Below are 27,853 nucleotides of genomic sequence, written 5' to 3'. Positions count from 1 at the left end.
GCACTCCAAGGGAGGTGGACACCTGAGTGCTGGGGCAAGTCCCTTAAGATGAGCCTTCCCAGAACTGATCTCAGTGTCTGTTTTGTTCTGCAGTTGGGTGTGGCCCTGCCTGTGTGTGTGCTGGAGAAGGCTTAATAGCCTAGCACAGCAAGACAGGTAAAAAGGGTGCCCAGGCGGGCTCAGTGGTATCTCAGCACATCAGGTGGCACCTTAAGGGGTCCAACCTGTCACACCAGCCTCCCTCTTGCTCCTCTGACTTATGAAGCCATACACTGACCACCTCGAGTGCACCAATGAAATATTCAACTACCAGCTCAGCAGGTGCAGAATGACAGTTGAATGAACTTTTGGTAGATTGAAGGGATGCTGGCATTGCTTACTCATAAGATTGGACCTCAATGAAAAAACATCCTAAAGGTTATAGCTGTCGTGTCCTGCATAATATCTGTGAAACAAATGCACCTATTAATTTTGCAGTGCTTGCTGTACATTATTACTGTTTGTTATTAATCCTGTGAGTTGTCATGCTGAACAGTAACAAATAAGTGGGTGCCTTCAGAACTGCTAGGCACTCTGCAGCATATGTTGTGAACTAATAAAGATAAATTATTTTCCAAATAATAGAATTTTAGTCCGTAACAAAACCAGTGCAAAGAAAAAATCTGTAATTTTAAAAGCAAATATATTAAAAATGTAATACATTAATGGAGCAGAACTTCTGAAGGGTAAAGAACATTCATGTCCATTTTACCTACACATACACTGACCTGTGAAAGCCACGGTTGCTGAATATGAGGCTGTGGTTGTCTTAATGTCCCCCGGGGTGGAGTAGTAGGGGTAGGGATGAAGCCCCTGATGCTACATAGAATGTTTTGGGGGGGAGGGAAGGGGTGCAGAGAGGTGCTGTAATGGAGATCTCCGTGGACTGAAAAGGGAGGAGAGCCTGTGATTGTTAAATCTGTAGGTCCATAAGAGTCTGCAGCATCTGTTTTTGCTGCTGGAGAAGCCCCATTATGTCCTGGTACGTCTCTCTTCTTTTCCTGCTGGGACTCCAGACCCTTTCTCCAGTCTGCTCTTTCCTTCTCTAGGCCAGCTGCAATGTTCATCTTCCAGGCCTTTTGCTCAAGGTCTGATGCAGCACTGGCTTGCAGGATCTCATTGAACGGGTCATCCCAAGTCCTTTTCTCTCTCCTGCTTGTCTGGCTCAGGAGTTTGTGTGTGTGTGTGTGTGTGTGTGTGTGTGTGTGTGTGTGGAGGGGGAACCGCTCAAGGGTGCCATGGCAGCAGCGGCAGATAAAACACACAGAAGTACCATTGTCAGTATAGTCACAACAGAGAGCAAGAGTTAAGATTCAGAATTCCCTTCCCTTTCTCCCCTAAAGTTTTAAACAAGACATGTCTATTGACACTTCTGCTTGAGAGTGCTTGTGTATGGCGCCACTCACAGCACCAGCCAGGGTGAGTATGGCCTGGCGGGGTGAGGGAAATGAGGGAATTGCTTGGTTGCATGGAACTATAAGTATAGAGCAATGGCACTGTATACTGGCACCACTGTCTACAGGCAGTGGTGATTTTAGCTGATCTCTCACTCTTGTGTGTAACAAAGGCATGGAAAACGCTGCTGCTGCTGTTCCAAAGCACCCACCCAGACCTGTATGCTGCTAGACTGTGTATTGCAGTGCTGCCTGCTGAAGTTATTGCTGACTGGTGTAGGGAAAGTCTTTATGGTAGCTTTGAGCATTGCTGTGGGAAAGATCTGAGTGGTGATAGCAGTTGCTCCTCTTCACTAAGGATGCCTACCTTTTTGGAGTCCTATGTAGCTCAATCTTCCAGTCCCTCTCGCTTAACTTGTAAAGGCGATTGAGAACCTATTGTTGTGCCACCAATATGCTGATGAGACCTAGCTGTCCTCTTATCTAGAACTGACAGTGTGGTCTCCCTGCTGTTCTGATGTTTGGTTAAAAGAGGGGCGTGGAGGAAAAACGGCAGGCTAAGGTTCAGTATAGACAAGATAGAGATGGTGATGGTTGGAAGAGAGCAGCATTTTGAGAAATCAGTGGCTGGGCTATGCATATTTGATAAGTTGGATATATTCTTCAGTTCCTTCATTATTTTATTGTCCTTTTCAACTCTTCTGTGGATTTCCAAGTAGTCAGTAATGTTTTCATCTTCACCTGATGAGACTGTGCCCTTTCTACTGAGGATGTGATTAGCCATGGTGATCTGTGCTTTTGTCACCTTAAGGTTAGACTATTGCAGTAGTTTTCACAGGACGCTGATCCTGAAGGTCAACAAAAGGTGGAGCTACTGCCGCTTTTAGCATTCCACATGCGAAGTGTGCCCACCAGTCAGAGCACATCATACTACTACACTACACTTAACATTCGCTGCCAGTTAAATTGAGAGTCCAATTCAAGATGCTAGTGCTCCTCTTCAGAATCCTTATTGTATCAGCTACCAGAGTAACTGCCTCTCCCTCTGTGGCCTGAAACAATAACTATGATTGGCCAGGATACTTTGGTTAGGTATCTCCAGGGTCTTGAATGAATCAAGGGAGGAACATTGAGTGGAAGGCCATGGAATTTGCTGCTGCTCTGTATCAGGTTGAGCAGGACTCTGTTTATGCCTTTTCCTTTGAGTTGGTAAGTCAATCTGGTACTACAATAGGTGATTCCATTGAAGCATATAGCCCTTAGAAGGGGAGGGAGCTCCACTAGTGGTAGCAACAGTGGACTGTAGATAGGGCACCAATATCTTAACCACCTTATCCTGTAACCCTGCTCTGAACAAATCAGTACAGTGCAGTGATTAAAATGCTGGTGACCCTCTGTGCTGAGTTCACATTAGTGTTTCCAGTAGTGGCACTAACAGCAGGGAAATTTGAGGAACAGAAGTCTATTGTAAAGATGGCCTTTGTGCATGAAGTTTTCCTTGTAACCTAACCTTGGTAGTAGTTTCATCTCTGATTGCAGCCTTTAGCAGTGTCATCCTTCTGGTCCTCCAAAATCTTGCAAAAGTCCTCATCAAAAAAAGGGAAGTCAGGACTTGATATTCCCAGTGATAAAACAAACAAGGCAAGCTGGAATGGGGAGGAGGGAATTAAAAAATAAATGAACAAATAGAGCCCATTTTAATATAAGCAAGCAGTAAATGTGCCTTGCTTTACATTTCACCTTTAGAGGAATTGCTGGAATGGCTTTATTCTTTTTAGTGATATCTGCTCTGTATTACACTCCAGCTGCACATCAAGAAGCTAGTGACTGCTTTAAAAGAACCAACCTTTTCAAGTGGCAGTAGTGAGTTTCTGTATTGTTGTATAACACTCAGAGTATTCAGAGTAAAAACAATTTGCTTATTGTTAGATCACTTGTTTATTCTCTCAGAAGGCTGTCGTCATAACTTTACGGATTACTGATTAAGGCAATGGTGCTGGAATGTTGGCAGTTTTATGTGAAATTCTGCCTAATGGGAGAGGCAATATGGTCTAGTGCAGGGATCGGCAACCTTTGGCCCGCGGCCCGCCAGGGAAAGCTCCTGGTGCGCCTGGACGGTTTGTTTACCTGCAATGTCTGCAGGTTCGGCTGATCAGAGCTCCCACTGGCTGCGGTTCGCTGTCCCAGGCCAATGGGGACTGTGGGGAGCGGCGTGGGCAGAGGGATGTGCTGGCCACCCTTCCCGCAGCCCCCATTGGCCTGGGACGGCGAACGGTGGCCAATGGGAGCTGCAATCGGCCAAACCTGCAGACGTTACAGGTAAACAAGCCCTCCAGGCCCACCAGCAGCTTTCCCTGGCGGGCCGTGTGCCAAAGGTTGCCGATCCCTGGTCTAGTGAAATGGAATGTGTGCCAAAAATGTCCGAGTTCTAATCTCAGCTCGATAGGTGCTGGAACTAGGGGTGCTGGGGGGGCTGCCACACCCCCTGGCTTGAAGTGGTTTCCATTATATACAGAGTTTAAAGTTTGGTTCAATGACTCTCAGCACCCCACTATAAACATTGTTCCAGCACCACTGCTCAGCTCTGGCTTGGTGTTGATAATTTATTTAATCATCACAAAAAAACAACACCATAAACACATTTTAAAAAAAGCATGATTCAGTGTAAAAATACAGTGTGTCCAAACTTGAAGTTTTGATGTTTAGTTTCCCCAACATTCCTTCGATTGTAAACAATGTTTGGAATATTTGATTTAGGACTTTATCTGTTTCCAAATAATAGCAAATCATGTTTTTTATTTTATTTCTCTTTTCTTTTTTTGCAGTATCTATGGCAAATATTGGAGAAAAAGGTAAGATATATATCTTAAACAATATTGTCATTTCATGAAGCTGAGCAATACAAAAGAAAAATAAGCAGGCCTTTTGATCATTTAAAAATAATCAGACTTGTACCTCAAATTTATTGCAAAATCATGTATATCACATTAACTGGATCCATGAATCTGACTTACAAAAAGCTAATCTATTGTTTTTAGGACCACTGTTTTATCTGTAAGAAGTAAGGTTTTAAAAAATAGTGATTTTTAGTTTTCTCAAGTTTGTAGTACTAGGTCTGTTTCCTTCCTTATTTGTATAGTCCTGTTTAAGGAGGCCCTTTTGAAAAGAAGTACTTTAAAATATGTGAATTTTAGTGGAAACAAAAGGTACATCTGGAGACAGGCAGTAATAGTGAAAGCTTTTCCAGTACTCACTTGACTAGAAAAAAATCTATTTCTGTTGGATGAGGTTAATTAATTCTGTACACCTATTTAATATTTGATGTCTGTAGAGACAGCCAGCAGAGAGATCAGGTGTGATGTGGTTTCTATTATGTGGACATCTGTTCAGCGAGGACTTTGATAATCAAACTTCCTTTACTTTGAGTTCCAAATAGCCATTACATGGTAAAGAGAGGAAACCTGCATTTTCCAAGTACCTCTAATGGGAAATGTTGACATTTTGAAATTGCATTCCATTCTGAAGCAGAATAAACTCAAAATAATGGCAATATTTACAAAACAAAAAAATCCAAAAAACTTCAGATTGGAAATTATAACATTTTTATCAAAAACTAAACAAGTCAAATTGTTGAAACAGATTTTGTCATTTCAAATTAACATTTGTGAAATTAAAAAAAGGCTTCTAAATGTCCATTCGAACAAACAATTCTTCCAATTGGAAAATTGAAAACTTGTGTTGAAATTTCAATGAAACCACATGTCTGACAGGAAAATTTGTTTGAAAAATGTCAACCAGCTCTAATAGCAATGTTGTTTGCTTAGTACTTGCCTAGTCTGGATTAGATCTAGAAATTTCCAAATGACCCCCCCCCATCCTCCCCCCCACACACACACACAAAATAAACAGATGAACATACTTTCTTCAAACTTTTCAGAAAAAGACTGAGAACAAGCATGAATAATTTCAGCTAGAAGGATTTTTTTTTCAGAATTATAAACCCTTGAAAATAGAGGATTGGAATGAAAGTGCCTTCTCAGTCATCACTAGAATTGCTCCCTCTAGGCTATATTACTTTCAAGTTTATTAAAGTAGCATCTAGGAAAATGTACAGGGTAGCTCAGGGATGCAAGTCTCTCCCTCCCACTCCCCCCCCGCACCCTTTTAAAAGTAATGGTTCCGTTTTTTTCTTGTGCTTGTGTGACTCCAGTAGTTTTTGTGTTGGCACATATGTGGTTCTCAGTGAAGGAGTGAGTTTTGTCAAGTTAAAACAACAAGGAGTTCTTGTGGCACCTTAGAGACTAACAAATTTATTTGGGCTTATGCTAACAAATTTATTTGTTAGTCTCTAAGGTGCCACAAGGACTCCTCATTGTTTTTGCTGATACAGACTAACACGGCTACCCCTCTGAAACTTGTCAAGTTAAGAAATTCAAAATAATCAAATTTTGTGCAGTTCATGATTTCCATTAATGATCCGTTTTGACGTGTGTAAACTTAAAACACATCCGTAGTTCCCCATACCTGATCTGAGAATTTTGAAACAATAATACCAGTGGAGTTTCCTGCCCTTCCATGCAGAGACCAGATGGTGGTTCTGTAATAATTCCCTTGTAGTGCACTATATGGCACTCAAAATTCCCATTTCTATAATAAGCAGCACTAGTAGTCCTGCCTATATTTCCCATAAAACCCAGTTTTCAGTTGCTTATAACTTTGGCAAGCTTTAACCACTCAGGATGAAATTTCCTGTGCTGACTGTCTGCCTCAGGCTGAATGTTTATGGAGAGTTTCAGCAAAAATTGTTCAGCCATTTCTGAGAATGAGATTAGAGAAAAATACATCGTTTTGCCCATATTTTTGATTTAAAAAAATCTTACAACTATTTCATTGAGAAACTCTAGTGCCTCCGCGCTTTGGAGCAAGGCCCAGAATTTGGCAGGTGGATTGCTTTTGTGTCAGAGATGTGCCTAGAAAAACTGCAAATTTGGCCAAGTTATAGCCTTTGAAAAATTTCAGGGACTTGGAAGTAGAGACCAGAGAAGGAGACTAGGATTGAATGGGCGAGGAGACTGGAACCGAGATGAGAAGCCCAGTGGGAGCAGAGACTCAGATGAGGTGCTGGGGAGGAAAACATGAGACTGAGGGAGGGGATAAAGGCAGAATGGGTCAGAAAACCAGTTCTTGGGCACAAGTGGGCCATGGAGGTTTTTATAGCATGTTGGGGGGGCCTCACAAAGAAAAAGGTTGAGAACCCCTGCACTAGAACATGTTACACTGGGATGGAACTCAAGATTCCTGAGTGTCTCTGTTCCTTTGCAGTCCATGTGTGTGCCTCATTCTTTCTAATGCTGGTCCATATGGAGAATGACAACCTACTACTGCTATCAGTTTCTCCTTTGCCACAAGTTCTGTGAGCCTAAAGAAGGGGTGGGCAGACTATGGCCCATGGGCCACATCTGGCCCACCAGCTGATTTAATCCGGCCCTTGAGCTCCCTCTGGGGTGCAGGATCTGGGGCTTGCCCCATTCCAACCGGGGAGCGGGGTTGGGGGATGCTCTGCGCGTGCGTGCCATGGCTCCCGGAAGCAGCGACATGTCCTCCCTCCGGTTCCTACGTTTAGGGGCAGCCCGAGAGCTCTGCACGCTGCCCCATCTGCAGGCACCGCCCCCGCAGCTCCCATTGGCTGCAGTTCCTGGCCAATGGGAGCTGTGGGCGGCACCTGCAGATGGGACAGTATGAAGAGCCACCTGGCCACATCTCCGCGTAGGAGCTGGAGGGGGGATATGCTGCTGCTTGAGGTAAGCGCTGCCCGGAGCCTGCACCTCTGACCCCCTACCCCAACCCTGATCCACCTCCGAATCTCTCAGTCCCAGTCCAGAGCACCCTCCTGTACCCCAAACCCCTCATCACCAGCTCCACCCAAAGCCTGCACCCTCCGACGGAGCCCTCACATTCTCTCCCCCCCCCCCCCCATGTCCCTGCCCCAGCCCTGATCCCCCTCCTGACCTCCAAACCACTTGTTCCCAGCCGGGAGCACCCTCCTACACCCCAAATCCCTCATCGCCCAGCCCCACCCCAGAGCCTGCACCTCCAGCCAGAGCCCTAATCCTCTGCTCCAGCCCGGAGACCCCTCCCACACCCTGAACTCCCGCTAGCTGGAGGATTCTCTGCGACTTGAAGTCTTTAAATCACAGAATTTGGGGACTTCAACAGCAGAGTCAAGGGAAAGGGGTTGGGTCAGCTTTTGTGGCCTGCATCATGCAGGGGGGTCAGACTAGATGATCATAATGGTCCCTTCTGACCTGAAAGTCTATGAGTTTTCTGGCTCCACCCCAGAGCCAGCACCTCCAGCAAGAGCCCTCACCCCCTCCTGCACCCAGCCCCAATTTTGTGAGCATTCATGGACTGCCATACAATTTCCATACCCAGATATGGCCCTTAGGCCAAAAGGTTTGCCCATCCCTGGTCTAAAGGTTCCAACTCTGCTGATGATCCATGTCAGTATCAATATGATGCCAAGTGATGGAATTTGTTTTCACTTTGCCTTTTTAATAATGTAAGAAATGAGACACAAAATCACTACGTTAAAGGAACATTAAGGTTGCAAAGTCAAGCACTGAAAAGTTAGGAAATGCAGAATTAAGTTTGCCTGTGAAATCTTAATTTAGCCCCCTTTTGTGTATGTCTTATGATAGTATGAAATCATGTAAATAAGACTGTTTGTTTGTTTTTTCCATAAAACTCCTGCCTCATTCAGTGCACAGGATGGACCTATTAGGGGATTAAACAGGGTTGTGTAGTAAAAGAGGCTGTTCTCTGTAGGAACCCCTGGTTCATTTGTTGCAGAAATTGGAAGGTGTGTGGGGAATGAGTTGAGATTGTAGGAAGAGAAAGTAGTCTCATGGTTGTGCAGTTGAATGCTGCCCTGGAAAATGGGATTCTGTCCCAGCCTCTGCAACAGAGATGCTGGGCAAGTCACTTAAACCAAACTTTCCACAGCTGGTCACTAGGTGTGTGTGCCTCATTTTCTGGGTGCCCAACTTGATACTCTGGGATCTGATTTGCAGAAGAACTGAGCACTCACAGTTGCAAATGCAGTCAATGGGAGTTGTGCTTTGAACATATAAAGTGCTGTATAATGCTAAGTACTCTGAAAAAACAGGTTCTTGTCATCTCAAATTGGGCACCCAAAATTAATAGAAACTTTTTTGACTTAATCCCTCTGTGCCTCAGATCGCTCTCTGTAAAATGAGGTAATAGCCCCCCCAACCTAACCTCACAGTGATAGACAATTCATTAGTGTTTGTGCAGGGCCAGCTCCAGGTTTTTTGCTGCCGCCGAAGCAACAAAAAAAAAGAGCTGCCCCCATAGGGCCGGAATGCCACCCCTTGAGAAGTGCCACCCCAAGCACATGCTTGGAACGCTGGTGCCTAGAGCCGGCCCTGTGTTTGTGAAGCACTTGGATTCTATAGCGACGAGCAGGGGCGGCTCTATGTTTTTTGCCCCCCCAAGCACGGCAGTCAGTCGATCGGTCACCAGCGGCATGCCTGAGGGCAGTCTGCGGTCACGCGGATTTCAGCGGCGTTTCTGCGGGTGATCTGCCAGTCCCGCGGCTTTGGCTTACCTGCCGCCAAAACCATGGGACCAGCAGACCTCCCGCAGGCACACCGCCGAAGGCTGCCTGACTGCCACCCTCACATCGACCAGCAGGCTGCCCCTGCAGCTTGCCGCCCCAGACACGCGCTTGCTGCGCTGGTGCCTGGAGCCACCGCTGGTGATGAGTGATATAGAAAAGCCAATGATAAAAGTATTAATTTTGTATTGTGAACGGGGTTTGATTAGTATGCAGTAAATAAAGCCTAGGGCCTCTTGTAAAATGAGGATAATAAAAAACATTGAATAGCTATTCATTGAGTAAACTGTTCGTTCTGGGTACTGAGTGAGGCAGGGGTCCTTTGGGGGAAAAACAGCATGTGATCACGTAATTAAAGCGTGTATCGTAATGCATACGTAGAAGGGTATGCAGACAACCTTAATTCTGGCAGCTCCTAACTTCTGAGTGCTTCGCTTCTCAACCTTAATGTTCTTTTAACGTATTTTTGAGTGTAATTATAATTACAGTTTTTGATATTTATATTGCACCAGAAAAGTCCTCTGATTTATCATCATTCTGTGCCATGAATGTGTGTGGTGCTGTCATCATATTGTTGTAAATCATAACGGAAAGTAAACAATATGCTGATTTGCATATTGTGTTGTCAATTAATGGGTTTATTGTTTTTCAAAATCATCCCTGCAAAAGGATTTTCCCCTTTTCCAAGTGTGTTCTGTAGTGTCATGAATGTTTCCCATTTTCTATACAGTAACTTGTACTGGGTATGAAGTGCACTGCAATATTTTGTGCTGTGTCAGTGCCATGAAGGAGAACAGTTTGAATAGCTCTTGTTAATTACTTTAATTGTGAATTTCTCTGTCAGTGGTCTGCAGTACTGTATAGTTCTTTATTATATACTGCAGTTAAGTCCTGTTTAATTCTGTCATAACCCATCACTCTTTGTCATGTCACGTCACTGTGGAGGGATTATGTAGCCTCGTGAACTAGGATGTGTATTTTTTTGATCAACAGTGCTTGCCTAATGCTTCTACCGTTATCTGCTCTGTTCACATTAGCTAAGGCTTGGCTTAATTCTGGCCATCCCCCCTTTTCCTCCTGACACAAAGCAATGAAGATGGTCAGGTCATTTTTTCTTTGATTATCAATGATTGCTTGAAAGTATGAATGGTGAGTATTCTATTCATGTTGTTTCCATTATGCGTTTGTATAATGGATTATGTAACATTTTTGAAAAAGATGACACTTGCTTTTGAAAAGAGCAAAAGAGAGTTTTTCATTTTGACAAGAGAATTTACATGTTTGTGCTGAGCAGTGCCAGGCTTTTAAGAACCTTTTGTATGGAGAGGTGATAGCTTCTTCATGAGGGCTGACACTTGATTTATAATATAAGCCCTATTTTAGCCTTGCTCCCACCTGTAAAATACTCAAAATGGTAATTTCCTCTTCAAATTTTGCATAAATAGTCTGTGGCCAGAGAACCATTTTTGTTCAAATTTGAGGTAATTCAGACACTAAGGGTATTAATCATATCTTTAAAATTATTGTTAATGATGCTTTTAGCCATATCTGATACTTTTACCTACTAAGAGACTGATCCCAACAGATTCTTCATTTCCTATACACTCCCCTCAATTTTCTGCTTTTGGCTTCATTAGCACTAGCTGTTCCATTCCAGGAGAATCTGTTCTTTCTTTTTTACCACCTGAGCCAATTTTGTTATTCCTCATTCCTCTTTAGGGAAACAAAATTTAGAGGGAAAGGGTGGGAATGTTTTTTTAAATCATCTGTGGCTGTTGAGAAGACTCCAGGAAATGAGCCTACCTGTATCCCCATGCCACATTTATGAGGGAAGAAAGTGCAGCTGTCCTTCATTTCCATGACTCTGGACACAAGACTGCCTTCACCCAGAACAATGTTGACTCATTGGAATCTGCTCAAAGGCAGCTGGACATGGATGCTGATGTAGTTCTCTGGGGTAAACTCTTCAGCACCTCATCTGCAGGTTAAATGTGGTGTGTAAAGTTTCCTGCACAGTAGCAGGCTTTCCAGCAGCACTGCCAGTCCCTGTATGAGAGAGGCTGGTGGTACACCCTCTTGTCCTGTGGATAAGTTAATTCTCTTTCACCCATAGATGTAGGGAGAAAGTGGCAGAACTCTCTCTTCACTCACTCACTCACTCACTCACTCCGGGAGGTATGTTTTAGAATCTTCCCTCATTGGCATGATACACCTTTGATTCCAGCAAATGGAGGGAGAAGAACTTTGTGGGGCTAAAGAAAAAGATGTAATACTGTGGAATCCGTGGCATCTGTCCATGAAGTGCCATTACCAAATTACTTGGTCACTCTTCACAGGACTAGGGTATTGTCTGCTACCATGTCCATATCAGTCAGTAGTGGAGAGGTGGCAGCTGCCAGCGTCACTTTATTGGAGCACAATACAGGAAGCTCAGTTTCAACTCCCGTAGTCCCCAGAGAACTCCTAAGCAGCCCAGTGTTTCTCCCTTAGTTGCAGTTTAGTGAGTCTACAGAATTGCTAAACTCTTCAGGCTTTCCCTGGCCACCCTAGCTCCACAGTGAGACTTCATAGATTTCCAGGGACCTTTCTGATCCCAGACCTAATTCCCAGACTCCATACCTCAAGGCATTGAATCTGGTATGTCAGTGGAATAAAACTTTCACTGGATAGTGGTTCCTTCCTCCTTAAAAATGGAGATGAAATTGAGATCTATTTCCCAGTATTGTAGAGGTAAAATGTACAGGGAATAACACTCACAAATTAGCAAAAGGATATAGTACAGAGAGAGTCATATAATCAATATTTGCTTTCTTATCCATGTTTTGTACCCTCATCATATTACTTATTTTCAAAATAGCAGATATTGACCTTGAGGCAATATGTATTATAGAGTAAATACAAATTGTTCTGACAAATGATTAAAGCTATCAAATAAAGTGACCAGTGCAGATGTTGATGTAATAAAGTGATATTTGCTTGCTATTGACCTGTGATCTTCTGACTGATCTGAAGAATAGACTTACTTTTTGCCAAAGCCAGTCATCAGACTCCAGTTTGTCCTGTTTAGCAAAGTACCATACAGTATGGTTTGATTCAGGTTTTTGTTTTTACAAATAAGTTAACTTATGACTGGCATGTGAACTGAGAATACATTTTTAAAGAGTTTCTGCTTGTCTTTAACTTTAACAAAAATTCAGTTTCAGCTACATTATTCCACTATTACTTTTGATATTTTGAACTCACGAAAGTGGGGAAATTCAGAACTGAAATTGCTGCTACAACTTTTACTCTGCCTTCTTGCATGTGTGCATTATGGAAACGTTATTAGCACTGAGTAATCTGGCGTACTACTTGGCAAGTGTTGCCAACTCCCTCAACTTTTTCACAATGGCTTCAGCCCTAGTCAAAATCATGCCAATCTCACAATGATGAGACACGCTCCAGACCACTAGTGAATTTGAGCCCTTTGATTGGCTGCTCACCCCGCTTGAGTACCTCGTGGGGCAGAATAACCAATCAGAGCTGCTACAGGGTGCTGTGTCCCTCTCTCCCTCGCAATCCAAAGCTGTTTTCATAGGAGGGACCTAAAGGGCCCAGTAGCATCTGGCCTGGGAGGGGTCGGGGGTGGTGAAAAGCTGCCCCCCACCCAAGCCTGCTGGAAGAGAGGAGATTCTGCTGTAGCCCCCCCTCAGAGGGAGAAGATCCTCTCTCCAGTTCATCATATAGGGTATGTGTAAGCGCCGCGTGCAGCAGCTGTATAGCATGCTGCAGCCTGGAGGAATGGGATGGATTCTTCTTTTCTGCACATCTTCCTTGTATCTGGTCAGGCTACTTGGAGTGGGCACTAGAGTTTGGCTTTGTCCTTCATTACAGTGACTATGCTATATGTTAACGTGAGGGATATCAAGAATACTGAACAATTATTGGACGTACAGTGAGTGGTGTTCAAAAAATTTCACCATCTACTTAAGACAGATTTGCTGACATAGTTCTCATTGTAAGAATAGAGAATGTGACAAAATACCACAACACAGTAAATCTTGATTGTACTATTAAGAGCGACAATAACACATCACAATGGATCTAAAGAATAAACTGTTTTGACCATTTAAAAACCTGCATTTGGACTGTGTAACAACAAAACTACCATAAACAAATAACTAGTACACATTAAGGCTAATATTCAAATCCAAATGTATCCATGTACAGTATCTGAAAGATTCTCATAGCCTGTGCAGCATAAAGTTTAGGTCGTTTTATTCTCTTTCTTGCACAGCTAACGATTTCACATATGGCTCATAATACTGAAAGGGAGGGAAGGATCGATTAAGTTTACCCAATGCATCCAGGAAAATACTAGAAGTACTTTGTGTTTTTTGCTTTTACTGATTAGGGTTTTACTACCTTAATTCAGTTTAATGTTTATAGTTAATTTTTTACAACAGTAAATTTTTGTTTAAGGTTTCACTGCAACATCTTGTTTACCAATATCATTACACTGTATTAAACTGATATATTTGTGTATACCTGTATGCTTAAGGCTGTTTAAAAAAAAAAAGATTATTTTTTCTTCTTCAAAAGTTGCAGGCATAGTTTAAGTTGTGGTGCAGAAATGCAGCGTACCTTCCAAAGTAGGGCAGCAGGACAGAAGAGATGCCATGTGTTGCACTTGTCGATCAAAGGCAACCAGGATGGAGAGATGGCTGGACCAAATCTGAATCATTGGCATTGCAACCCTGTGTGCCAAGTTTGGGATTTGGCCTACCTGCTGCATGGGCAGCCAGGCCAAATTAGCATTGCAACATGGCACATAGGGTCACAATTCCACTAACATTTGCAGAAACTATTAAAAGTTGTAGTGTGTGTTAAAAGTTGCAGTTTCTGCAACAAAATTGTGGCACATGATTTTCTTACAGCCTTAATGATGCTGATAGTTTGCTTATATAATGTAATTAGTATGCTGTTGTTGTTCTGTTCTGTTCTGTATAATATATTAATTACATCCCTCTCTAATTTTAGTTGTGTGCCTGATTGCCTATCACCTATTTTTCATGCTGTTTGTCTGGTCTTACTGGAAAACAATCTTTACATTACCAATGAATCCTTCAAAAGAAGTAAGTTGAGATTTGGGACAAATTACATTTATGTTCGTTTCTGATATATGCAGTTTTCAGGTGATTTTAAGTGGTCAAGTGACATTTCGGAGGCTGGATAACTTTACACTTGTATACCTGAAGGTCACCAGTTCTAATGTGGCCCTGGCTGGTAGTGATAAGTGATTGTTACCATCATGTTGGTGCTTTGATATATTATGGGAAAGAAATTAAATGTAGCAAACGTTTGTGTGCTAACAGAAGACAATAAAATAAAAATGTTTTTGTTAGGGAGATGTCCACTCTTTGGGAAGTACTGCACATAAATATATAATTTTTTGCAAATGTATTTGAGATGGAGTGTTTTAAGTTCTCGCCTTAGTTCAGATGTCCTATTGTCCTAGTGAAAGTTATATTCTGAAAAATCACTTTTGCCTACCATTCAAAAAGTACTGGTTTCTGAACATACACAATCAAGTCCTCATGCTGTCATTGCACGAAGGGGTAAGAGGGACTTCTAAAGTGGACACCCCCTACTGGCTCAGGCAGAGAGAGGCTCACTTGTGGGTCACCTTGTAGAACAGCTGCCTACAGACTTTGAGAATCCCAATTAGTCTTTGCTCAGGTAAGATCTAGGATGTTCATACTGTAAGTCCAGCTACAGTTGACTCAGCTAATCAGTTAAATATAAATTCTAATGTCTAGTTATAATACTACAGAGGGATAGGCAGGATCCACTTGTCTGGAGGAGTATGAGGAAGATGGAGCAGAATGCTGGATTCATCCTAATAAGCTCCAAGAATAGTACATGTTGCCTCTTGAATCAGGTTTACTCTCTAGGTACCATTCTTTGAAGCATATGGAACTTTCACACTGGGAACTGGAAAAACTAGAAGACAAAATTATGCTTCTCTTATGCACTACAATCATTGGAACTACGTGTGTGAGTAAAACAGGCAGGATTTGGCCCTAATTTTGAAGAATAGTTATCTGTTGCTCTTTAAAGTATTCACTACATAAGCAAGAAGTACGTTTTCCTGTCTAATTTATCCAGTTACCATACTATGGACTCACTACCATGCCTCCATAGTTGAGGTTGCATTAAGAGTTTTTATTTTGTTTCCCTCATCCTCATCTGTTTGATCACAGAAAGCAAACTGGTTGAAATTTTCTGGATAATGTAAAAGAGAAGGATAATTTTTCATCTAGAAAAGTTTCATGGCTCTGCAGTAGTTTCCATATCCAAGTTAATCAAAACTTAACAGCTTGAAAAAATCATGCAGAGCTTCAGAAAATGTTCTTAATCTCCGCTGCCTCCGCCACAGGGTTCACTTTTAAACTTCCAAATTGGCACATGTACTTTGGCCTACATTGAGCATAGACTTGTAAAGTCATGGAGCTTTTTAAAAAGGTGAATAACTAACAATGTAGATGTCATTTTTTAAATGGAATCCCCTTCATTATATTTGGTGTATGAAAGTAAACCATCTCTATTAGTCAACCAAAACAGCTGCAACCTTCTGCCTCCCTGCCCTCTTGGACACTCCTTTATTCCCTCATGGGCCTTGCACAACACCCCACCCTCCTCCATTGGCCCTCACCCCGCAAGTAAGCTAAATAAACTGGCCATGCTTAACTAGCCAAAATTGTCTTCAGGGCTGGGATGGATGTGGAGACCTATGTTACTCCTCCGCCTCTGTCCTGAGCTCCAGATGTCCACTGCATTAGTGCTGCTAATAGGAGGGGGAAAGGAATTCAGGAGATCTGGCTGTATTTTAAAAAAGCCTTATTGAGGGCACAGGAACAAACCATCCCGATGTGCAGAAAGAATAGCAAATATGACAGGCGACCAGATTAGCTTAACAGTGAAATCTTCGGTGAGCTTAAACTCAAAAAGAAAGCTTACAAGAAGTGGAAACTTGGATAGATGACTAGGGAGGAGTATAAAAATATTGCTTGAGCATGCCGGGGTGTAATCAGGAAGGCCGAGGCACAATTGGAGTTGCAGCTAGCAAGGGATGTGAAGAGTTGCTACATGTATGTTAGCAACAAGAAGGTTAGGGAAAGTGTGGGACCCTTACTGAATGGGGGAGGCAAACTAGTGACACATGATGTGGAAAAAGCTGAACTACTCAATGCTTTTTTTGCCTCGGTCTTCACAGACATGGTCAGCTTGCAGCCGCTGCACTGGGCAACACAGTATGGGGAGGAGGTGAGCAACCCTTAGTGGTGAAAGAACAGGTCAAGGACTATTTAGAAAAGCTGGACATGCACAAGTCCATGGGTCCAGAACTGCATCCAAAGGTGCTGAGGGAGTTGGCTGATGTGATTGCAGAGCCATTGGCCATTATCTTTGAAAATTCATGGTGATCGGGGGAGATCCCAGATGATTGGAAAAAGGCAAATATAGTGCCCATATTTTAAAAAGGGAAGAAGGAGAACCAGGGGAACTACAGACCGGTCAGCCTCACTTCAGTCTCTGGCAAAATCATGGAGCAGGTCCTCAAGGAATCCATTTATATAGTGTGCAGAAGAGAAGAGTGAGGGGGGACTTGATAGCAGCCTTCAACTACCTGAAGCGGGGTTCCAAAGAGGATGGAGCTAGGCTGTTCTCAGTGGTGGCAGATGACAGAACAAGAAGCAATGGTCTCAAGTTTCAGTGGGGGAGGTCTAGGTTAGATATTAGGAAACACTATTTCAGTAGGAGGGTGGTGAAGCACTGGAATGTGTTACCTAGAGAGGTGGTGGAATCTCCATCCTTAGAGGTTTGTAAGGCCCGTCTTGACAAAGCCCTGGTTGGGATGATTTAGTTGGTGTTGGTCCTGCTTTGAGCAGGGGATTGGACTAGATGACCCCCTGAGGTCTCTTCCAACCCTAATCTTCTATGATTCTATGCTCCTACCTCAAACCCACAACTTTGGCTCCCATATTCCCCTCACCACCACCCAGAAAAAATACTCAAGATAATTAAATGACATAAGTTATACAGGGGGAAGTAGTGAGAGCAGCATCCAATACACGTAGGTAAATACGTTATGGATGTGCTTGTCATGTGACCTCCATAATTGCAGGTCAATTAAGAGTCCTTTTGTAAATCATATTTTAACCATCCTACTCTCCACAAACCCCACTACCATTTCATAGCAAAGAGCTATTACTATGAAAAGTTTTATGATTAAGAAGAAGAAAATGTTCAGACATGTAAGAGGAAAAATTTCAAGTGGCAAGCACTCATGAGCCTTTTTTCAAAAAGTATAAACCATTTGCTTTTCACTGGTTTATGCACAAGAATTGGATAGTAAGTTTGATGCTGAATTGCTTATGTAACCTTAACTTGTGATTTCCAGGGTTAACGTTGGGCTTTTTCAAATGTCCTCTTCCCCCCCCCCCCTTTTTTTTTTTTTAAACTTGGGAACTATGAACACTTTTACAAATAATTTATCATGAAAAATCATTGCGGAATTGAACTGTTTATTTAGAGAAACATTCTGCAACAATACAGTCATCAGTGACTTCTGTTGAGCTTAATTTAGCAACATTTGTTGTATCTTTTTGTGGGGAAATATTAAAAAAAAATTCAGTTAATCTATTTTTCATTTGGTATTTACATGCTATGATTTTTATAATTATACTCTTTTGGAGTGTCAGGTTGTGCATGACGACTATATAGGAATAATTAGAAGAGGGATCCAGTCAAATTCTTATAGACGAATTTCAATAAAAGATGTTGAGAAAAGGCTGCTACTGAGTGCTAATCATATGATAAATCATTAATTAAACCTGGGGTGGAAAGCAACTATTTCATGTTGTTAGAGTTTAAAATGGACTATCGGATTAAATGCAGCAAGTTTAGGTATTAGAAGGCAATGTCTACTGTTCCAGTAGTGCTTTTGAACTTCATTGTCAGCGACATTATGCAACAACATCCTTGTTCAGTAGTGTAGAAACAGATGCTAAAGGACAGGTCTACTGGACATCATTCCTTTAATTACAAGTAATTTAGTGCTACAAAATACTCTGGATTCTATGTAAGCATAAAATGATGTACAGTAGTACCTCAGAGTTATGAAAACCTTGGGAATGGAGATTGTTCGTAACTCTGAAATGTTCATAATTTTGAACAAAATGTTATGGTTGTGCTTTCAAAAGTTTACAACTGAACATTGACTTAATACAGCTTGAAACTTTACTATGCAGAAGAAAAATGCTGTTTTTAACCATCTTAATTTGAATGAAACAAGCCCAGAAGCAGTTTCTTTACCTCGTCAAAGCTTTTTTTTAAAAACTTTCCCTTTATTTTTTAGTAGTTTACATTTAACACAGTACTGTACTGTATTTGTCCTTTTTTGTCTCTGCTGCTGCCTGATTGCATACTTCCAGTTCCAAATGAGGTGTGTAGTTGTTCATAACTCTGAGGTTCTACTGTAATACTGCTCCTATTCCTTTATAAGGTTAAAATAGCCATAACTCCCTTGTATGTTCTTTCTGTGCTGCTTGAGTAGTCTGCCAGGTGTGTTAAGGGAGAAAATTGACATTGCATAGTGTGCACTAATTTGTTGACTTTGCTAAGTATGATTCCTTAACACAATTCCCCTTCCTGCTTTCCTACCTATTGCATATTATATTTTCTTTGCCCCCGCTTATGACATTGAAAAACTAAAGTAACTAACTTCTGTTCAGTAGCCAGTTGGATTTATTCTGTATCACAGGGGTGGACTTTGGGCTTGTCTAAAGGAACACTTAGTTTGTGTCAAGTTGGGATGTGAATTTAAATCTACTCTGCATTAGCCTGCTGCGGATGAACTGTGTGGACCCTGCTGACATGCATTAACAGTTCATTAATACGTTTTGACGTAGTCGTCTTTGAAACTTGTAGAGAGAATGGTAACCAAATGGTCTAAGGATATATCAATTAATCTTGCTTAATTTTAAACATTTGGAGTTGCTGTTTTACCTTAAGGAGAGCAATCAATATTAGGTTGATACACAGTGGAATTAGGAAATGTTTTAAATTGCTTTTGATTAAGAAGAGAAATAAAAAAACACCAAAACTTGAATTTGTGTGTCTTGGGAACAGTGGGTTGTTTGCTACAGTATTTTACCCATACACTATCATTATTTAACGAATACCTTTTCCTTTAGTCAGAGTAAAAGTCCATAAAGATGTAATTTTCTAGGCATTAGTAATTAAAAATTACATTATTTTCCAGTTCCATCTGTCATATGCAGACAAAGAACTGCTGGAAAGGGAGCCTAGAGGTGAAACCCAGCAAGAAATTTTTAGGCGAGCAGCCAAGGACCTTCCTATCTATACAAGGACAATGTCTGGAGGTAAATGCTGTTGGTTTCTGTGATCAATGAGACATGTGTCTTGGTACATTTCACTGTCAGTAGGAAGTGAGATTTTTAGATATTGTTTTAAAAAAATGAATTGTCTTTCAAAGCTTAAAAGAAAAAACTGACCTAAGAATGATGCCTATTATTATTATTTATTATTATTATTTAGTAGAAATACATTATTTAACATACTGCAAATGCAGATTCTATGTAATAATGAGTAATTATGGTAATAGAATTAACAAGACACTAACAACATAAAAAATGTTAATACTCAAATATTAGTCAAAGTTAATCTGATTTTTCTATTTTGCTTTATACACACCCACAATTTGTAACTGAAGACTGATTGAAAACACTCTAATACTATTAAAATCCTAACTAGTGTCAAGACTGGTTTCAAAAGCAGCACTAGTTTACCTGTAGTTATTTGATAGCTTGCAGTATTAACAAACACTACAAGAAGGTGAAATATATATTTTAAGGTTACGTAATTTGACTTTTATTTTTCATTCCTGAAAAGGTAAATATTAATATCAAATTGTCTATGGCACCTACTATTGTGGCACCTATGCACGTCCACTACAGTGATGAAGAAATATGAACAAGAGCAAACGCCAAATCTGAAAACTAAACAAAGGCCTTACATTGTATCATCAGTGTCATTAGTTTCAGATTATGCATGTCTGCAAAGTAAGCAAAACCTAAAGGCAATATACAAAATAAAATCTATTATTAGCATAAACTCCTAAAATGGCTTCTTAGAATTAATGTGAATTTATTTATTAATTACTAATCATGTTACATAGCCTTTTACTGTATTTTTAGGTTTTGCAATGCTGACTTTTCTTCATTTGAAAAATAGCCTCGGTGAAAAGCTTTAATAAATAATCCAGAGTGCAATTTGTTGCAATATTTCTCATGTGTATTAAAAATTCAAAGTGCACTTGATTATTAGCTCTGAGCCAGCCTTTATGTGAGGTGCTGAACACTTGCAACTCTCACTAAATTCAAATTGAATCACTTTATTGGAAGTTTCAGGGAATTCAGGATCTGATATAAATATTTATTTTGGAGTGGGTCTAACGATGTTAAAATGTGCATAACCTTATGTTAGATCTAATATTACATGGATATTTTTTCTTCTCAGCAATCAGATACTGTGACAGATGCCAACTTGTAAAACCAGACCGCTGCCATCACTGTTCCGTGTGTGACAAGTAAGAACAATTTTTAATGTTTAATAATAATTGTTAAATCTTGTTAATGCAAAAGAAAATAATTATAAAAAAATGCCTCTGCTAAATGGTAAAGAACTAAGCAATACATTTTTGCTACTTTCTTATTTATTACAAAAAAATTTGGTGTTTTGTTACAAAGAGACTCTGAAAGGTATTTTTAAAGGTTTGTTTCTGCTTTTAATTTTCTTTACAAATATCAAGAATGTTTACTTTTCTCTTTTTGTTTTTTATTGGACAATTTCTTGGGTGAGTTCAGGGAGGTGTGATTTAAATCAGTGATTAAAAGTACCAGTTTTAATCATGATCTAAATCAGCAAGCAGGAAACCTTGATTTAAATAATTAATTTTAATATTGTATTACATCTGTACTTTTTAGTTATTTTTCTAAAGAGAGGTACTTTTCTCACTAGTAACCATTAAAACCTGTTGTTTTGTAACTAAATATAGCTTTTATTATCCATTTGATACTCTTTTTTGCTAACTTGTAGGATATACTATATCCGTATACATTTATTTAAGCAATTATATAGCTTAATATACATTTATTCAGATTTTTATTTTTTTGATTGTCAGAAAATAGCAAATGAGCCATTTCTTGTTTTATGAGGTTTTTTTTTAACTTGTGATATGTGTCAAGCTGCCTTTGCATGGAAATTGGAATTCAATGAAAAATGAACAAAACCAGCATTTTAAATTGTTTTTTTAATGAATAAAACTACCCTAAATGTGTAGGATACATAAAAAAAATCAGCTTCATCAAACTGTTTTGTATTTCAAATTGATTTATTAAACAAAAGAAGTATTGTCTGTAGTTAGTGAATTGAACAGTGATTCTGTCCACTATGTCCTTTGGGATTTTAGAACTAGTAGATCTCATCCTCACACCTTGTTTTTATTCATGTATTGTAAAAGGAAAACAAGCATTCCTGCTTTTTCAGCTCCCAGTGGGTTGCTCAACTTTGAATGAACTAGTCATTGAACTGAGCTAGTTGAATAAACTGAATTTAAGCTGTTATTCTCTCTGCCCCTGTCAAAAGCTAAGGCTACGTCTTCACTACGGGGGAGGGACAATTTAAGATACGCAAATTCAGCTACGCGAATAGCATAACTGAATTCAACGTATCCAAGCCGACTTACCCCGCTGTGAGGACGGCAGCAAATCGACCTCCGCGGCTCCCCCCGTCGACGGCGCTTACTACTACCTGCGCTGGTGGAGTACAAGCGTTGATTCGGGGATCGATTGTCGCGTCCCGACGAGATGCGATAATTCGATCCTCGAGAGATCGATTTCTACCTGCCGATTCAGGCGAGTAGTGATGATGTACCCTAGGTTTAGCACTTCAATAAATTCTGGCTCCAAGTGCTTAGCCAGTGACTTTCACCAGTTCGATGGCTTGAATTTCTTTAAAATTGTGGCAGCAAACATATACTTACTGAATATTGAATTTAATTTAGTTTAAATTATTTTAATAGATTTATAGTAAATTTAGGCCTTAAATGTAGGTTGTCAGTTTCAAATTTAATTTTAAATAGGTTGATTTTTAAAAAGAAAAAATGTATTGAATTTAAATTTTAAAAAATCTTTCACTGATTTTTATCCACCCTAGATAACTCGCATGTGGATTAGGAGTGCTCTCATCCCTTAGTAGAAGGGTGACGGTGTTGAATTGTTAATGAAGAGCTTTTCTCCTGAGTGTTTTAGTTAAATTGCTGTTAACAAAATGTGGGGCTTTAAACAGTCCAAATAAAGATCACTAGCCTTCTTAAATAATCATATATCGCTTCCTTGGTATCTCTGAGGTCTTAAACTTACTAGTTCTCCAGTCAATCATTGTCTTCCAGAGTGGACATAACTTTTGAAGGATAAAAACCTGGATCCCCCCACACTAAGCTCCTCCACACTTGGATCCTGCCCGGATGAGCCTGCCTGCCCACACCTGGTGCACATGGCATGGAGGGCCAGGGCTCTGAGGTGTTTCTGGGGCGGGCCGGCCCTTGCACTGTGTCAGTGTTGAGTGTAGCTCATCGCCGAGTCCATGTTCTTGGGTGGGGCTGCAGGGTGATCTCCCACCTCTGTGCAGCCAGTGGCCTGTGCTCCCCACTGCCATGCTGGAGCCTCCACATTTATTTATTGACAAATAAAATGTGCAGAATTTTAAGATATTGCGTGCATAATTTTTATATTTTTGGTGCAGAATTCCCTCAGGAGTAATTATCTCTAGTGCTTAGGAGCCCTAGTCATGGACCAGGACCCCATTGTGCTAGATGCTGTACAAACGCAGAACAAAAAGACCATTCCTTCCCCAAAGAGACAAGAGATGGATACAAACAGACAGACGGGGAGTACAAGGAAAGAGGCAGTATTGGTCAGTATGGGTAGGCAGTGGTCTCAGCACACAAGCAGCCTAACTGACATTAGGAATTTTGTAGGCATCACAGCAAAGGAGAGTTGTTTTTTTAAAAAAAGAGTTTGAAGGAGTACTGGGGTAGCTTTGCAGCTGTTTAGAGGCTGTGCCTCCCAAGCATGAGGAGCAGCTTGAGAGAAAGCACAAATGTGCTTGTATGAAAATTAAACAATTGGGCATCGGAGGCTGGCATCATAAGTTGATCTTTGTGAACTTCTGCAACAACTTGTGGATAATGTAAATACAAATTCATGGTAATGTGCTCATATATAGTGACTTGTTAAGTTATGTAACAATATATGGCAAAACTATAATTTGAACTGCCAACTACACTTTTCAAAGGGGGAAAAAGCCTACTTGTTCTGTTGTAGGCAGGTGGTATATTATGTGGGCAGACTTGAATATAACTGTGAATGAGATTTATTCTGAAGAAGTCTATGTAGCTGATTGTCAACCCATTCTCCTGGATATATGAAATCAGATGTTTTGTAGCAATTGTGTTAAGTTTAAACTCTAAATCTCCTGTTTATTTTAACACATGTATAATTGTTTGCTTTCTTTTAAAGATGTATTTTGAAAATGGACCATCATTGCCCTTGGTGAGTATAGTTCATTCATCTAATTTCGGAAATGAAAGGTGATACAGTTTTGAGGGGTTTGATGTGAAAGACAGGCTTCACTGTTACAAGAGACTGGAGTTAAAACACATTCCTGGTGTCTTGTCTTTCTACAGTGTCTTAATACATTGGTGCTATGATCTTGATCTGGAGCCCCTTGCACTACTGTAATTTCAACATTTAATAATAATCTCACTTGTTTTCCAGTTGCATAGTCAATACTTCTAGCAGTTGTATCTGACTTTCATGCTCACAGTACCATGTGTCCCAGAAGTGGGCTACCCCAGTAGTGTAAATGTTTCTAAAATAAATTAGGACATTGGTTTATAGAACTCTTCTAAAACTCTTCTGGCCTTCAAACAACCCCCCTACCTCTCCAAATTCATCATCAGAAGCAAGCATCCCACAGACCAGGACACACCAGCTTAAAGCGGCACCAGACCCTGCCAGAACAACAGATGCAAAACCTACAGACATATCTCCACCGCTAGAATGATCAACACCCCCACAACACATCTTTCAAGATCCACGAGTCCTACACATGTCTATCACAACATGTGGTGCATCTCATCCAGTGCACTAAGTGCCCCAATAACAACTATGGGCATGGCTACACTTGCAGATGTAGAGTGCTGGGAGTTAAACCAGCCTTCAGAAACTGCAGCAGGGAAAACGCTGCCATGTGTTTACAACTGTCAGATTCAAGCGCACTGGCGTGGCCACATTAGCAGCTCTTGCAATGCCACAAAGAGCAGTGCATTGTGGTAGCTATCCCAGCGTGCAAGTGGCTGCAATGTGCTTTTCAAATGGGGGAGGGGGGATGGAGTGTGTAAACTTAGAAGTCAAATTAGAAACCCATTGCCTCAAGCTACATACTGCAAAAGTAGCACTCAGTTGACACACAAAGGGCAGTTAACAGATATATTTATCCAGACCATAGGCTTTTAGGAATACAAACTAATTTCCTTTCAGTAGAGTTGGCTTTGTTTACCCATTTGAAGACATTCTCTATCCAAATTGATAGATTTTGTATAGGGCAGACATATCAGACTCAAAGCAAGTCTCTTTCACTTTCATTTTAATCCAATAAACCCTGAGCCAAAATGAGGCAGGTAGAGGATAGAGTGGGTGCTGGTAGTGTATTGATGAATTTCAAGGGACATTTTACGAAATCCATAATACAGATTTGTACTTAACTTGTTGAAGTCATAGAAGCCCTGAACCCCCTTGTTCCCACTCTTTTAAAGAATAACTCCTTTAAATCCTTTACCAATTCAGTTTATTTGATCACTGTATCCTTTCCCTAGGGAGTACCTGCACTGGACATCTACTCCACATTTACATAATGAGTTGCAACATCATAGCCTAACTCCCGTTTCATGTTTGCCCCAACTAAGCCCCCCAGAACCCACTATGGGGATGGCAAACTTCCCCCCACACTTCATCTTGGACAGTCTGGCAGTAAGGGAAAATTCCTTCCCAGTCCCTGGAGTAAGGAGTGACTATTGCAGTGCCCACAGCAGATTTTGACAAAACCCGGTATGTCACCACTTCTAGTTGCTGCTCTGCCTGGTCCAGGTAAAAGAGGGTTTTTCCTGCACTGGAATGGACCTATATAGTCCCTCCATTCTCTTCTGGTCGTGTGTGTGTGTGGGGGGGTGTTTGGGGTTGGAGGGGGCGGAATGGGTCAGTGTCACCATGCTGACCTGATCTGCAGCCATGTCACTTTCTGGCATTCTAGTCCTTAAAGGGGCATACACCTTTTCCAATAAGCCAGACAATGGCCGCCACCACTTAATATGCTGTGAGGTCACTCTTCAAAAGAAAATTAAGGAAGATTGCCTTTCCATTAATCCAGTCAATTGGACTAAGTGTCTGCCAAAAGATTAAGCTGAATCATGCCTTTGTTTTAAGGAAGTATAGCTTGTCTATGTTGTGTGCGTTAATCCACAGGTAGGGTCTAAATTCTGTTGTGCACCAGTAGGTCATGTACTAACTGGCTGTGTGGCCCCTGCTGGCTCGTACTAAACGCTTGCACTAGAGAGCTCAGGGTGTGCCAGCAGAGTCCACATGGCTGGTTAGTGTGAAACACGCTGATGCACACCCAAGCCTGGTGTGCACTAACCCACTGTGTAGACAAACTTTTTGAATGATTTCTTTGTAGCTTGCCACTTTAGAGTTCCACCTTAAGTTTCTCTATCATACAACCTATGTTATACTCCATTTATTTAGCTTATTTCCCCTTTACACATTAATATAGTTCCTGCATTTTTTGGATGCTTTTGCACAGATGCAGACCTGATCATTCTTAAGTTAGGCACTTAGCAGTTCTGAAATAACACATTTTTAACCCAGCTAATCTTTAACTAATTAGATAACAGACTTGGGAGGTTTTAATATCTACTTGGGGAAATAGTAACACATAAAACCCACACATGCACACTCTTAACGGAAGGTTGGAGAACTCGGGTGTCTCTGAATTCTATGCTGTGGTCTACTGCAGTGCCTACTCGCCTAAAATCAAACCTGCTTTAGCATTCCTTATTAGTAATAAACTTCATTTATCATTTGACCAAATAGTTATCCGGATCCAAACTCAAACCTGGCCCATGTTCCCTATAAGATGCAGCCAGTCTTCACTGATGATGGTTTAAGTCAGGAATGCTTCAGGAAATCTGCTGCAGCAGAATCCTCCTTTGCTTCTTTGGAGACTACAAAGAGGGTTATCTTTTGCATTATAAAGAGAAGGTTTTTTTCTTGGTGTTGATCTGTTTTAAAAGACAGTCTTTTTTTATTAATTGAGTCATTTCAAGTTTCGGCACTTCATAAGCTTGATTGATTTGTCTCTTTTATATTAAATATTCCTTAAGGATTAAGAGTTTTTCACTTTGTCTCTTTGTTTGAGGTTAGGATTCTCTATTTCATCCTTTCTTTCAACATGTTAAGGATTGTGATTCCAAAATCCTGACCCTTTCAAATAATTTTAGTCTTGTTCAAAATACCTGCAACTATAGTTATGAGATCGTAAATGTAGTGTCGCTTCATTCCAGTTGGTAATGGCTTGATATTGTTTCCAATGTACCCATCTCAATAATTTGATTATCTTGTATTAGTTAGTTTTAAATGTTTAAGCAGTAGTATAATAGCAAAACATCATATTGGAGGTTGCCATAGTTAAGACTTGGAAGTTTCTCCACAAAATCCTGATATTCATCCATATGTTAATTTGTCAAAAAGATTCCTTTCAAATTAGGCCCTTTCTATGCCTGATTCCAGCCTGCGGATTTTTGTTGACATTGAGAGAGCATGGGGAGGACTTGTGGAAGTTCTTTGAAATACTACTTTGGAGTCCAAAAGCAAACAGCTGTTTATTTCATCCATCTGTACTTTTGTTTACAGAGTTATGCTAAAATTATTTTACAGTAAATGAGTACATTAAAAATTAGACAAAAGCATTTTAAATAAAGATTATTAAAATGTATTTGTTTCCATTCAGTTTTTCATGTACTTATTTTTTGTTGTTGCCAGGGTGAACAACTGCGTTGGATTCTCCAATTACAAATTTTTCCTTCTTTTCTTGGCTTATTCTCTACTGTACTGCCTTTTCATTGCTGCAACAGATTTACAGTATTTTATCAAATTCTGGACAGTAAGTACTTATCTTTAACCCATATTCTTATTTGTAAAGTGTGGTTCTGTAAATGTAAAAGCTCTCAGATCTGTATGTTCAGAGCTATATATTTAGCTGGTGTATACATATATCTCCTTTTGAGTTGTAAAATATCAATATTTATAGTCATATTAACTCATTTGTTTAGTTTTTAATTTGTAGTCTGTGTTCATATAAAGTGTGAACTTTCCTCCCACTGACTGCAGTCTTCTCTTAAAAACTGAAAGTTTTTCTGAGTGAGATTATTATGTCAAACGTTGTGATGTGGAAGAAAGTGAAGTGAATAGATTTTAGTTTCTGTGCGTCTTCACACTTCCAAGATGGTGACAATAAAATTGTTCAATGTATGAAAAGCAGAAAAGAGGCTATAAGAAATATTTAACTCCGTAACTTTTGGTCACTAAGTTACAAATTTAAGCTG

General features: G+C 40.5%; 1 protein-coding gene across 2 annotated transcripts in view; it reads left to right on the top strand.

Moving 5' to 3' along the window:
• Positions 1-27,853, top strand: part of ZDHHC2 (zinc finger DHHC-type palmitoyltransferase 2) — a 68,249-nt gene that overhangs the window by 16,329 nt on the left and 24,067 nt on the right. For both annotated transcript variants that reach the window (XM_065598022.1, XM_005282082.5), the window contains exons 2-7: positions 4,259-4,285; positions 14,089-14,183; positions 19,373-19,493; positions 20,650-20,719; positions 23,712-23,744; positions 27,291-27,411. In XM_065598022.1, coding sequence (XP_065454094.1) covers positions 4,264-4,285; positions 14,089-14,183; positions 19,373-19,493; positions 20,650-20,719; positions 23,712-23,744; positions 27,291-27,411 — 462 coding nt within the window. In that variant the 5' untranslated portion in view covers positions 4,259-4,263. The remainder of the gene's footprint in view (positions 1-4,258; positions 4,286-14,088; positions 14,184-19,372; positions 19,494-20,649; positions 20,720-23,711; positions 23,745-27,290; positions 27,412-27,853) is intronic.

Source organism: Chrysemys picta, chromosome 5 (assembly GCF_011386835.1).
Source record: "Chrysemys picta bellii isolate R12L10 chromosome 5, ASM1138683v2, whole genome shotgun sequence".
Lineage (NCBI taxonomy): Eukaryota > Metazoa > Chordata > Testudines > Emydidae > Chrysemys > Chrysemys picta.
The sequence above is the reverse complement of the archived record's forward strand: the minus strand, read 5'-3'. Positions and strand labels throughout refer to the sequence as shown.